General features: G+C 38.7%; 2 protein-coding genes across 2 annotated transcripts in view; both read left to right on the top strand.

The window, feature by feature from the left end:
* LOC135461802 (serine/threonine-protein kinase SMG1-like) overlaps positions 1-14,629 on the top strand; it is a 79,014-nt gene that overhangs the window by 43,809 nt on the left and 20,576 nt on the right. The window contains exons 49-55 of the mRNA XM_064739043.1: positions 10,055-10,329; positions 11,027-11,200; positions 11,719-11,818; positions 12,824-12,964; positions 13,456-13,560; positions 14,021-14,106; positions 14,452-14,587. Coding sequence (XP_064595113.1) covers positions 10,055-10,329; positions 11,027-11,200; positions 11,719-11,818; positions 12,824-12,964; positions 13,456-13,560; positions 14,021-14,106; positions 14,452-14,587 — 1,017 coding nt within the window. The remainder of the gene's footprint in view (positions 1-10,054; positions 10,330-11,026; positions 11,201-11,718; positions 11,819-12,823; positions 12,965-13,455; positions 13,561-14,020; positions 14,107-14,451; positions 14,588-14,629) is intronic.
* LOC135482235 (adenosine receptor A3-like) lies at positions 406-6,646 on the top strand. The gene is made up of 2 exons (XM_064762114.1): positions 406-617; positions 5,740-6,646. Exons 1-2 carry the CDS (start codon positions 406-408, stop codon positions 6,644-6,646), a joined length of 1,119 nt encoding a protein of 372 aa, XP_064618184.1.

The following is a 14,629-nucleotide window of genomic DNA, read 5'->3' as shown; positions in this document are numbered from 1 at the left end:
GCTACATGAGGTATTTTGACTGGGGCCCCTCCCAGTTACTTGTATTGAAGCCCATTGCCCTGGTTCATAGAACCTGACATGAACTCTACAGTGGGATAATGACATTCCTCCTACACATGTATATATATCCCACAGATATGGAATGGCTTATGTGTAAGGACATGTTCAAGTCGCAAGGAGACTTTCTACAGAAGAAGTTTAATTGTAGTTATATGCTGTCTCCAAAAATCACCACTGTATATGAGGACTTAAAATTGAAAGGTTATAATGGATGATAATTTCGGAATAACGGGACTTTTGCTACTGGAAACCTTTCCATGATCGTTGGGACAAAATTTTACAGAGCTTCAGATAAGCTGTAGATTGACTTGATAGTTCTAACCATTTTGGACCAAAACAAAAAAAATGGCTTTCTTTTCCAACAGGACGTATATTGAGTTGAATTCTGAGCTGAAGATTGGGATGACCACCTTGAACACTTTAGTGATGGTCACAATTATCATGCACACAGCATTCTCTCTCACAGGATGTCTGAGATCCAAGGATTTCCAGAGATCTCACATTAAGTTAGTCTTCAGTCTGTCCCTAGGCAGTTTTCTGATGGGTCTGTTTTTAGCGTACCATGCTGTGGGCCTGTGGGCGAGCGAGCTCAACCTCTCTGACAACAAGTACTTCTGTTTAGGACAGGTGATGTTCTATTATTGGACTTACGTAAGCCAAATCTGCAGCCTTGTTTTCCTCGTTGCTGATCGCTGTCTGATACTGCGTTTTCCTCTGCACACCAAACTCATCAGTAATCGTGTGTCAGATGTGTGTACTGTGCTGCTGTGGCTCTACTCCATTGTTCTAGCCGTATTGCCTATGGTCTGGCTCAATGTATGGCAGTCTCCACGCGCATGTTTCCACCATTTTGTGCTAAATGTGGCTTATATCTACCTGATGATTGCGCACCTGCTGCTGTTTGTGGTGCTGATGGTGGTGGTGACTATTCAGATGGACTATTACATGAGAGTTAACATGCAGGCTGTCCTCGATTTGTACAATGGAGATGTGGATGCTGACAAGTACGTTGGCTACCTGAAGCGGACAGGTCAGATGTCTATTGGCCTGATCATCCTGTTCTTCCTCAGTTACTTTCCCTACCTGTTGGTCCTCACTCTACAGGCCGGTCAGCTGAGCTTTTCATACCTGGGCCTCCTTCACTTCATCTTCTTCTACCTGACGTTTCTGTTCCCGATCGTTTCTCCACTGATCATCTTGCTAATGGATCCCTTCCTGAGGAATAGTGCAGAGAGCTATTTGTTGGGGATGGAGTCCCGCCGGGGTATGCCCTCTATCCATAACAACCTCACCCAGGACAACCCTAACTACTCCAAAGTCTTTGCCAAAAAGGTGACAGCGTTATCCAGCTTAAACTTTAAGGATTCCCCTCACCCTGTTCCCCTCCAGGGGATTTTCTGGTGAGGTGGACTGTGTTACGAAGGAGCATTACAAGTGACTTCAGAGATTGTGTGATGCTAATTGTATCACAGAACTTTTTTAAGTGATTTATTGACATCCACTTAACCTGATACCTTTTGAATTTACTTTAGATGATCATGATTCATATACATTTATTTGTTGAATATGACACACATATGTCCAGCCCAGCAACACATTAATCTTTTTGGAGCTTCATGTTGTTAGTTGAAAGTGACATAGAAGGCGAGAGATTCTTATGGAAGCACAAGTTCTATTTATTCGTGGGAATGTTTTGTTGTAGAAACTGACACTGTAACCAAGTCCATAGTAACAGATGAACAGCTGGGCATAAATCCACGGTAAAATAAATGAATAAACAATAACATCAGTCAATTTATTTCATTATTTAATTGTTGCTTGTAAGATCATATTCAAGAATTTTTCAGTCATAAAATGCCAATCATTTATATCGGTGCAGAAAACCGTAGTGCCAGGTGTAAACCACCAACCTATTGCAAGTTTCTGACAAACTTTCCCACATGTGACGTACAGATATGCAGACCATATTGGTGGAAGGCAGTTTGTCCTCAATGAACATAGTTCTGCATATATGGCCACACAGTGCCTTTGACCGTTTGTTGTCATCAAGGGCGATATAAATGGCTGGATTATGCACGGTTTGAGGATTAGTATGCCCTATGCACTGGAGATAAATGACCCCTGCATGCTTTCTGTTCAGGCTTTAATCTTCTTCTGTCGTTGACTTCCAGTAGTTTTCTACACTTAGGTTTCATTGATTAATTGTAAGAATTTGGATACTCTGTCATCTGATCATATGGATAAGGTGTGACATTGTGTTGATGTGGTTTGAAAATGACATTTCTCTGTACAACTTTAGTGTGTACTTCTATAATATCTGATGGTTTGCAATTCTCACCCAAATAAACTTCATTGCAAATGGATTCTAGTGTGGTAAACATACCTCTGAGTCCATGTCTACCCCAGTTAAACTGTAGGTATGGCTTACTGGATGCCTTACGCTCATGCTGGATTTCTTTGTCCCTTCTTTCCAACCTGTGCATATTTTGTGAGAGCAGGTCACTCTCTTTGTATATGTACCTACTGTAGTTTAAGTTCTATTTAGTTTTAAACAAATTACAAGTTCATCTTTTGCATGGCTCATAATAATAGCATAAAACTTATCTGATCATGTAAAAAATATTTCTGGATAAGTTTTGTTTCTGAATATGTTGTACAAAAGAGAAATGCATTGATGTATACCCGTCCCTAAATAGGAAAAAAATAAAGTAAGACAATGTACCTGATGTGTGTGTCCAAAGAACCAAGCATAGAACTGCAGCACCATTCACTGTATGTGGATGGCATATGTATAGGTTGATGTATAATATACATCAATGCGTAAAGTTGCGTTTCAAGGTTTGATTTCTGAAATGAAGTATACATGAAGATCATTTTGTACGATGTTCATATCAGGATTCTGCCATGCTCACATCATTTCTGCTTTTTTTAGCTTGTGTGTAAAGACTTAATAAAGCAATTTTATTCTCAATAAGCACTTGATATATTCAGTGAAGTTTTCATACTTGTGAAACACAGTGACGAGGGGAATATTCCATTGTTGATTCCCTATATGCATGTTAATTACCATCAGTTACAAAATTCAGGACAATCTTTTTGTGTAGTAGAATCCTTGTGACGATAAATGGTACTTTATGAAATGAGCTGAAGGTTTGCGTTTGTGAGGAACCTGCAGCGAGCTCTTGGCTACCAGATCTATTTTTCCAGCAGTATATCACCCTATCTTCCAAACAAACCTCAGATAACCCAACAAAAATAGAACTCTCTGAATGAGACAAAATGTGCAACCTAGTCTTGTGCGAATATTTAGCTCATGAACCTTATGGTAAATGTCCTCAAATTTTGCCCATGACTAAGTAGCACATTTTGTCAGGATCAGAGAGTTCTGCTCGTCTTTGAAATGAGTTTGGATGGTACATGTTTAGGAAGTAGTATGATATTCTATCTAAATAAATGCAAGAAGCATCACCAAAGTAATATTTTATGGCATTTATTTGCATGGAAAACACACTTGAATTGGTGAAAGTTCAGGACATTTACTGTACATTTGTGATGTGTACATACATGTAATGTTTGCCTGTTGAAGAAAAACAGACTGTCTGACATAAAGTTAAAGGGGTTTAGAGGTCAGTATTTGAATGTATCACGGAACTTGAAGATTATGTTTTACAGAGTGCTCATTCAGTCAGTGGGACCTCCATGGTCAAGACTGTTAACACCCCAGTGAGGCGCAAGAGCCCAGGAGCCTCCCAGCAATGTGGTCGCTCTGAGTTCAAGTGCAGCTCATGCTGGCTTCTGTACGTGGGAAGGTCTGCCAGCAATCTGCATATGGTCATGCGTTTCTGCTTGGCTCTGCCCAGTTTCCCTCTCACCATAATGCTGACTGCCGTCATATAAGTGAAATGTTCTTGAGTATGGTGTAAAACCAAATGAAATTAAATAAATAAATCAGGTGAGCTACCAGTATTCTCTGAATGCCTTGTTATCATTTTAGTACAATGAGTATCATAGAGATAAAATTTTAGAACAAGTTGCTCTTTTATTACTGACTAGTGGTGTTTGCTGGACCATAAGTAGAGAGGTTTAAGCAAATACTGGCAGACAATGGTCAAAAGTAGCATGTATAATAAAGTTTTAAAATCCTGATCCTAATTAGTGCAGGTTTTAAAAGCATTCTTTATCGTGCAAATACTAATCTAAAAGTCGATCAGTGACAGGTGGAAGCCAATGAAATATTTATTTGTGTTTTTTGTTGATTGGAAAGAAAGGCAGATCTTTCTGTAAAATTAACCAACCTTAAGCAGATAAGTGCACAAACAAATCCATACTGGCTTCCTCTCTGATTGTATGGCGGAAGGTCATACCAAAAGTCGCAAATAGTTGTGGGTTTCTCCCCAGGCTCTGCCCAGGTTCCTCCCACCATAATGCTCAGGCTGTCATCAGAATAAGTGAAATATTCTTGATTGTGGCATAAAACACCAATCATATAAATAAATATATAAATGCAAATACTCAGCAGTCAGTATTTCTGTTTTCAGTAAAATTTAAAAACAACAAAAAGGCTAAAATTAAGTATTTATCAGATAGAAGACCATTAAACACTACAGAGGAAAATAGTTCGATTTATTTTTTTAGGATTTTTCTTACTGAGCAAAACACATTTAAAACATAGGATACCATTGGTCTATTGGGACCCAGAGAGATTCAATGACATCTCGGCAGTAGTGTTGCCTTCAAATAGTTTGTTCCAAGAATCCATTCATAGCTATAAATGTAGATGCATGTTGAACAGTGAAATTTAGCAGTCTGTGTGTGTGTCAATTTGCAGCTAATAGAACATCTCTTGTCATAGTATGGTAAGAAAACGCCACTTTAGAATCCAAAGTTCCAAATGCATTTTACTTGGTTGAATTATATTCTTCAAAAATAAATCTAACTATTTTCATGAACACTATTTAATGGTCTTTTATCTGACTTATACCACATGCTAGTGTTTTTTTTTACCTTTAAGCCTCAATGCAATCTTCTGATCTTAGGCAGGAAGCCCAATTGGAATGCTGTTCATGCTTGATGTAACTTCCTCATACAAATCCAGGCCAATCAGATGTACATATAAATGGTTGGAAGTTTAGCTTTAGGCTGGTCTGTAAAACCTTTGGCATGAACAAAACATAGCACATTTTAGGCTATTATAGGACACAGGTGCATGTGATTATATTGTCCATGGCTGGAAATTGTGGTTTCTTGACATTATCTGTCTGCCTTTATGTAGGCATATGTATTTACATGTACTTTACATGGACTCATTTTCTGTGAAGCATGTTGATTGGTGTGTCGAGATTTCTTTGTCCTATTCTTAGGCAGACAGGTAAAATCATTGGTGCAGAGACTGGAAGTGGTATGAGCTTTCATCTTATTGGAGTATGTACAGTAGCCTAGTCATAAGATCACCTGAGCATCCATTTCATTCCGTGTGAATAATTAGATTTATTTAGACTTGCATTAAGCCCTTGTCTCTGAACACAGTTTGTATTCAGATAACACATGTACAAACCCAGACAAGATGTCTGATAACAGATTCAATTTGTCTTCGATGGCTTCAACGAAGAACTATACTGAAGAGGAAAAGGCTTTACCGATTGTAGCCTGGGTGACTGTGTCTTTTCAGCTGCTTTTAAGTTTATTCATCATTTCTGGAAATCTGCTGGTAATCATCACAATTTCTAGGTCACGGTATCTTTGGTCCTTTACAAGCAAGTTTGTGGTGAACTTGGCAATAGCTGATCTTGCACTTGGACTTTGCTTACCTTATGAGGCTTTGGTCATCCTTCTGCCTGGATTACAGTTCAACAGATTGGGCTGTCTCTACAGTTTCTGTGTGATCATCTTTTCCAGCACTGCCTCTCTGCTGTGTCTTGTCATCACAGTGTTTGATCGCTTCCTGTTTGTGTGTTACCCATTCCAGTACATCATTGTAATGTCGAATAGGTTGATCTACAGCCTCATCGCTCTTAGCTGGGTCTATGCTTTCGTCTTGTCTCATCTCCCAATTTTCGGCTGGAATGCCTGGCAAGTGGGGACTCAAGTGTTGTGCTTCTATCAACAAGCTATGACCAAAACCTACATTATGATTGTTGCACTCCACTTTGTGGTACTGTCGATAGTCATGTTTGTGCTGTATGCTCTGATCCTTCAAACAGCAAGAAAACAGAGACGAAGAATTGCAGCAGAACAAGCACAAGGCAGAATCCAGGAGCCTGCCACCAACTCAGAGTTCCTAAAGAATGCTAACAGTGCCAAGTTGATGGCAGTAGTATTTTTATGCTTCAGCATTTGTTGGCTGCCCTTCTGCGCTATTCAGCTCTGTTTGATCGTCCAGTTGGATTTTAATGTGTCGATTATTGGTCAGTTCAGCGTGTTTCTGGGTATTGCAAACTCTGCCATGAATCCACTGATCTATGCCTGGAAAAACCAAGCTTACCGTCAAGCTTTTTACCATCAGATATGTCATCGAGTTTCCAGAAGAACCTTTACCCCTGCTGTCCTACAGCTAACTCATCATCCTCAACCCTCCCCCAACAAATGAGGATGCCTTCACCATGCCAGAAGATCATGGGGAGAAGAAACTAAGTTTTTACAAAATTTACATGCAGGACATATGGGAAGAAGAACCTCAATATTTAATTGCATAACTGCATTTACAGACTATGGTTTCTTAGATACACCCTGTGCGCTCATTCTTTGAGCCAAACAGACTAATGCAGTGTAGTCTTGGCTATGATAGTTCTCTGTCCATATTGGTACTAGGAATAATGTTCTTTTGGAATGAATTGATATAAAATTTTGTCAGAAGGATGTTGTGATAGTTCAGCTTGGAATTTTATCTTGTTTTTTTTGTCACATGAAATGTTAATCAAGGCTGTGAAGCTACATATGTACATATACTTGTATGACTCAAAAAGTTAACTGACAAAGGAACCTGTACCTAGTGTTAATTAGTCTTTAGTTGGCCTTCCAGCAGCTTGGCATGGACAGTTCGTTGCTGCTTGGTAAGCAAGATGTAATCATTTCCGAAACACCATATAAATACTTGAAAATTTGTTGTTTTGTTGCTGGTCACATTTTGGACAGCATTACATACATGATTATCACGTGGATGTGGTTAATTAAACTGAGCATAAGCTTTTCTCTCTGTATATATTAGTTAGTTTATATTCTCCATGACACGTCCCATTCATACACAGCCTAGAAATGGGGGGAAAATGTAATAATGGTCCAGTTTTAAGGTGGTTGAAGCACAATCTTTTAAAGTCACAATTCATTGAAGCGTTCACTAAAACATGGTTTCCCTTTTTTTTTTCTTTTTTATTAAATATTTTTTTATTTCTGATCACAGAATTATAAGTGACTGTGGCATAGAGGTCTTATATTATGTCACTACTTTGTCTGAGTAAACGTTGGTTGACTTATTAAGAGTAATCATTTATGTTTTTTTGACTTATTGGTATGAATTATATACAGTGGTGGATATATGTATACAGTCATTGTATTTAAAGATAGATTGAAGGAATAAAGGTTTAGGTAAACCTGTATGTTAATGAGCTGACAAGATTGGCCAAATATTACAAGTTATGGCTGTAGTAGTATTAGTTGGCGAGATTGCCTAGTGAACAGACATGCTTGCACTTTGTGTTGACCATGATAATTACTGTGGGTGACAGGGTAATTGCATCAGGTAATACCATTCAGGCATAATTATGACTGTTCGGTCATGAACATGGGAACGGAGTTTCTATTTTTGTGGAACAGGAAGGAAAATCTCTTTGAAGTGAAAAAAATTACAGTAAATTGCAATATGCACAGTTTTCAAAGTCAACAGTTTCTGAGGAAATTATTGCACATGTATCATGGATGGCAACATTGTTTATCAGAGTTCATGCTATTACATGAAGAATAAAGGGCATTAGACGATCTGGAAATTACATCTGTACATACACTCTCTTGCTTTGTTTCATTTTATAGGGAGATCTTATTATTTAAAGGAGACCATTCCAGATGTTTTTAATGGAATCAAATTTGTTTAATACTACATTGTTAGACATTACCCCTCTCATTAGAAATCTAGGGGTTTTTTCCAGTATTTTTTCTCACCATGCCTTCAGATCAGTTTTCAAATACTTCTGAAGTATAGATACAGCAATGTGTGTTAATTGTGTAAAACAAACAAGCCTTATTCAGAATCATGTGGGAGCCACAGGACTATACAAGGATGGGTAACCGACGGCTGGATTATACTCAAGTGTAGTGAACACATACAGACTGTTATGAATCTATGTAAACCACATGTCTTCTTTCCGTTTGTGTCAACAAAATACATGTACCCGATCATTATTTATGTAATATTTATGCATTCCTAGAAATTAAAGTAAATGATAATAGAAAAGTTCATGCAAATCCACGGCATGTGATAAAGGCCTTCCTGCAATCTATTAATTACCCCTACTTGCAAAACCCTGTGGCTCTTGCAGGATGTCTGGGTCCAGAACATAAATACCACTTACATGTATTCAAAGCAGTCAAACTACAAGCCTATTTGGTAACAAATTTGGATGGTTCTTTGGCAGATGGCTGCTGAGTATAACAAGCTCAGTTTGTTTGTTCAATTTCATATTGATTACAGGTGATGATATTGGAGCAGTAATGTAATTATGGGCTGTTTGTTTCATATTGATCAGTGGTAGCTGTAACCGACCTGTTAAGATCCTGGCCTTGAGATCATGAAGCAATTTTAGACTAAAGTCAAAATTTCAGTCCTAGAAATAGCTATCCCAGAATTATACGTGGTGAAGAAATATTTTGACATTGTTACATACGAAATAACAACTTTGATGTGATTTGAAGATTCGACTTAAGTCTATAAACATCGTTTCGTGATCCCAGGGCCTGATCTTTCGGTTACACTGACAGATAAGCTGTTGGTCCCAACCCAGCCTTAGATAGGAATTTTGCCTTTTCCTCACTGGTCTTGGTAGCTTTGAGCAGTTTACTTGACATGCTTGAGGTTTATTTGATTGAGATCACTCCCCTTCCACAAATATGACATAGATGTACACTTTGAACCTACTCTGTGAAGATGAAAGTTGTGTGTAGTAAATAAAGGTCTTCAGTAATTAGTCCAAACCCGAGTTGGGTCATACCTAAGTCTTTAAAAATGATACATGTTGCTGCCTTGATTGGCACTCAGCACGAAAAGGCTAGAGCAAGGAAACAGGAATGATTGGCCCGGTGTCAGTATAATGTGACTGGGCTGGGTGCCATGTCTGGTGCCTTTGGCATGATACCTCAGTGGCAGCAGCTCTTTGGCGGCATTGACTCGCCCTGTCACAAGAAGACACATTATATAAACACACACCTAATGATTCCTAGTCATCATATGGCTGAAAAATTAAGTATTACGTTAAACGTCAAGCATTGATTCATTCATTAGCTTGTCAAAGACCTGTTGCTCACATTCAGGTTTCTAGCCTTTGCCCTCGAAAGTGACGGCTAACTCTGCCAGTCAAATATTGCATGATCCACTCTTACACACCAATCACTCAATCGTCCTCAGTCTGGTTTAGATCTAATTTCACAAATTTGAAACATTCAGCTCATTCTGATCGCACTGATTCATTGTTGTTACACATTCATAATCTTCAAATGTGCCAGGTGTCTTCGGAACTATTTTTCAGTCTGGACAGCACTTTGGCAGCATAGATTCGCTCTGCCACAAGAAGAAGCCTATAGACACACACTTAATGACTTGTCGTCGCTATATGACTTAATCATTAAGTACGTTGTAAAGCCCCAAGCATACAATCATACATAATGTTAAATGCTCTTGTACATTATCGATGGTTAGGTATTGGAGAACATTGTATGCTACAATTAGAAATACTCGATAAATACTCGTAAAATACTTGATGCCTGATGAAGTACTGTTGTGATATTGCAGGGTACATTCCGCATTGCCTGTGAACATGTGATTAAGACAATGAGGAAAGGCCGTGAAACTCTGCTAACATTACTGGAGGCATTTGTCTATGACCCTCTGGTGGACTGGACAACTGGTAATGAAGGAGGGTACGCTGGGGCCTTCTATGGGGGTGGAACAGTCGCCACGGCAGCAGGTGAACTACAACAGAGCAAGAAAGAGCTGGAGATGGAAATAACCCAGAGCATGTTCTCTATCAGGATTGCTGAGATGAAGTCTGCTTGGTTCAAAAATCGGTGAGCTCCATTTTATATTTTTGAAGTTTCAACATTCATCCACAAGTTACACTCAACCTGCAGATTACCCTTATTCTTCAATTTCTCCAACCACTTCTTTCAACCAGTATTTTGAAACATTCTTAGAGAACAATAGGGGTAGAGAAATAATTTGCACAGTTTTATGAAGCTTCCATCTTTAGTGACACAAACAAATCATCTTCATAATAAATGTATGCATAAATTCCACCCAAAAAAGTGCTGTAGAGGTTGGAAAGGTTGAAGACTAATGACAGTAACAATACCGGTGGCTTGTAGAGGTGGTGCTCAGGATTCACCTGTGTGTTGTTTTAGTGAAGCAGCATATGGCAGTGATAGCATCACAGTACTCATACCTCATTCTGGTCTTCTGAGCCCCCCCCCCCCCACCCCCGCCCAAAAAAGTGGGAAAACACATTAGGCCCAAAGCAGGCATGCTATCTGTATCATCCATGTGGTCTTTTGGAGAATTTGTGATGTTCTGCAGGGGCTTCATTGCATGTACATGTATTTAAATACAGGCACATGAAGGCTTCAAATGACAAAAGTAAAATGATCACCTCGTCTGGATGCCTGAGATCGTGAAGCTGAAAACATGCAGCACAAAATGTTTCCTGATCAACTTTTAGAAAGATTAAGATGTTTATCGTTAACCAATAAACATGTATGATTTTTGTAGTGATGACATGGCTGCAATCTTGCCAAAGTTGGAAGAATCCATTCAGACGTGGCTAAAGGGGGCAGAAGAGCAGCTGCTAGGCTTGGCCTCCAGGGATAGTGTTCTGGAGCAGAAGATGTTGTTAGAAGAAGCTCTTACAGACCAACAACACCCTTTGTTTACACTTCCTAGCAGGTACAGCTTGGAATCATTTCAACAGTCTTTCTTTTAAAAATACACTATATATTTCTGTAGCAGAGTCTATAGCATTTTACAAAAGTTGTAAAATGGATGTGAAATAGAAATTTAGTATTTATAACTTACATGTAAATTTAATTTCAGGTATTTATCTTTCTTCATGTAGTTTCAGATTGTAAAATTCTGAAAGTGCTGTTGGGTTTTGCTTTCCATCTGCAGCTGCTATTATTTTATTTATTATTTATAGTGACAGATAGGGAACACTAATCAAAGGATCTCCATACTTGATACTTTAATCAATAGTCAAGTGTGCTGTATGGATTTTGATTTTGAAGCAAACACAGGTCGTTCCCCTGTCTCATTGTCTTCTCTTTGCAAAAGCTTCTTAATAAAATCAATAGACTGTTTTGTTTCTTTTGAAATCATGCCTTCTGTAAGCTGCATGTCTCATTTCACTGATGTGTACTTTCATCGTAGTCAAAATAATCAACCATCACTTTGATTATTTGCTTTAGATTTGAGGAGTTCTCTATAGTGAAAGCAACAAGAGATGCAGTACATGAATCCCTGCAAGAAAAGATCACAGAGTTTTCTCACTGGCACACCATACATCAGGTATGAAATCTTAGCTGATAGCTTAACCACCATCATCTTTCTGAAGCCTTTACAAATAACAGGACATTATTTACAGTTATTGGTTCATGAACTCACACTGATACCATACCTCAGAGTAAATTTGGCTCAGTTCAGAGGAAGAAATTTTATTCTCCACCGTTGAAACAATGCCTATGATATAATTTAGTCTAAAGTCTGTCTCCACCCCCACCCCACTTCCTCCCATATCAGCCAAGAGTGACATGGCTAACTGGGGATATAAGACAATGGTCACAGGTACAAGTTCACAAGATGGATGTGCATGATTCCTGTAGTTTGTCTAAGAATGTAGATAATGTGAGACAAAAAAAGGTAGATACGTTTTAATTTGGAGGGGGAGTCTAAATAGCCAAGGCGGGTTAGCACGTCACTCAGGAACCTCCCATCAATGCGGTTGCTGTGAGTTCAGCTCATATTAGCTTCCTCTGTGGCAATGAATGGGAAGGTCTGTCAGCAACCTATAGATGGCTGTGGGTTTTCCCTGTGCTCTGCCTAGTTTCCTCCCACCACAATGCTGTCGGCCGTGATATAAGTCAAATATTCATGAATACGACATAAAACACCAATCGGATAAATAAATAATTTGGAGGCACTGATGCCATTATTAGAAAACAGTGTTGATTGTCTTTTATCACTTTGATGTCATTAATGTTCAGGATTTGTACAGATGCCTGATAAACCTCCTGATGTAAAGTTGCAACTGTATAACTCCAGTTAAATAGTCTTTTGTACCTTTTGTTAATTTTATGTCATTTCCCAGGAGCTAAAGGCTTCTGCTGGATGTTTTCCTACCTTTGACTAATCCAGGTCTTGCTGATTCGGCTGCAGCGTACTGTCAGGCAGTGCTGGCTGATGGTGGCAGAAGTGCATAATATTTAGCATAATATTAAGTTCCATTTAGATAAAGAAATGTTTGAAATGCCTTGTAATCATGCACATGTGTTATAACTGCTTCTGTGAATGCAGCGTGTTATAGAGAGTGTCCAAGGGCCAATATTCCAGAAGATGTATGCTGACATGACCAAGTCTCTGAACCTAGGCACAGCCAGCTTCTCAGCTGCTAGAGACTTCCTTCAGGGAGCCGGGCAAGGACAGATTGTCACCCAGGTGGGTTCATACCAGTTGGTTATAATAGCGGAGTCTATTCTAATGGCTGAATAATAATAGCAGTGGCCCAGAAGGTGCTAATGGTGAAAGTGAGTCGGTGGGTACTAATAGCAGAGTAGGTCATAATGGCCCAGAAGGTGCTAATGGCTCAGATGGTGAAAATGATTCGGTGGGTACTAATAGCAGAGTAGGTCAAAATGGCTCGGTGAAAATGAGTCAGTGGGTACTAATAGCAGAGTAGGTCATAATGACTCAGATGATGGTAATGTCTCAGTGATAAAAGCTTAGTCTGTGATAATAGCTTATGTTTTATGTTTCTCAAAATTAACTATAAATAAAGTCCTTATGTATCTTATCTCATCTTACTTATTTTTCCCTATTAGTTATAAATGTCACATCTTTAAAAATGGACTTCTAAATTCTTTAAGAAAACATATCAGATTAAACAGAGATGATTACATGTAATATTTTTTGTCCTGTGTGTATTGCAGTGTGAGCAGGTTGAGGCAGAGCTGACCTTATGTCTTCAGCACAGACGCTCCATACTCCGTGCAGCGCTGGACATTCTCCACACTTACAACACTATCACAAGCCAGGTAAATTGCAGCGTGCAACATTTTATTAGAACTGACATAAGTTGCTAAAATCAGGGAGACAAAAGTGAAAGAGTTTTACCCAAAGCAGGTTGAGATCAAAGTTTTAATTTGTCCTTTGTTTTCGAAAGTTTATGAATTTAGTATATGTGAAGTGGCAGTGAAACCCACTGCTTACGCGTGAAATAAAGCCTCTTAATGGTAATAATGGGTCTTGTGCATGCTATGACAGAGTGTGACAAATTTAAGAAAGGTGTCGTGACAGAAGATTACAACAAAATAAAACAAATCTGCAGAAGTTTAAAATTTCATTGATAAAATGTGACATACTCAGATTCTTTACTTTAAATCCTGAGATAGTTTGCAGCAATTTTTCAAATTATTATCTTAACATAGTGCAAGATATGACTTTGGACCATAATGAAACCATGCAATCTGTTTTGACATTTTATTATATTTTCAGTTTGGTGAGACATTTGTTGAAGACAATCGATCATACCAGTTCCACCAGTGGTTTCAGGAACTTGTCAGTGACTTCAGTAATGCCAAGTAAGTGTGCTTAGGCTTGGGAATTTTCTTGGTATTACCTCCAATCATACCTGTGTCTGTTATGTTTCAAAACGTATTGTTGTATGTTCTTTGGTGAAATACAAAGAACAGCATCATATTAGATAGGCCTTTAAATACAGGGACTGCATGCCTGGAATCCAGTTGGCTAGTTATGAAGGGAGATATCAAAACATATTGGTTGGTTTCCATTAATAGTTACTTAACAATAATCCCTTTCACCAATAGTCATAAATCAGATATTTGTGAATTAAATACTGCAGTGTTGTGAGCAACACATTTTGTTCTAATATCTGTTGCCCTTTGATTGTTGCGTTTTCTGAACAGGTGTAACGAGATACTGTCCCTATTTGATGTGAAGTACGGCTCTGGGAGCATGGCTCCGGCTGGTACTCAGGCTGTCCTCAACACAGAGATCAAACTACAGACCATCATTACCGAGGCTAACACCAAGCTGGTCAAGGTGAACTCACACTCTTAAACCTTACACAAGATTTGATTTATT

The sequence above is a fragment of the Liolophura sinensis genome, chromosome 1 (genome assembly GCF_032854445.1).
Source record: "Liolophura sinensis isolate JHLJ2023 chromosome 1, CUHK_Ljap_v2, whole genome shotgun sequence".
Classification (NCBI taxonomy): Eukaryota; Metazoa; Mollusca; class Polyplacophora; order Chitonida; family Chitonidae; genus Liolophura; species Liolophura sinensis.
Note: the sequence above shows the minus strand (reverse complement) of the source record. Positions and strands in the feature narration are given on the sequence as shown.

Excerpts from the sequence above, each read along its gene's own strand:
- LOC135482235 (XM_064762114.1), top strand. The coding sequence starts at position 406 with ATGGCTTTCTTTTCCAACAGGACGTATATTGAGTTGAATTCTGAGCTG. Across the intron at positions 618-5,739 it reads CTGATGGGTCTGTTTTTAGC|TTTATTCATCATTTCTGGAA; the intron begins GTACCATGCTGT and ends GCTGCTTTTAAG.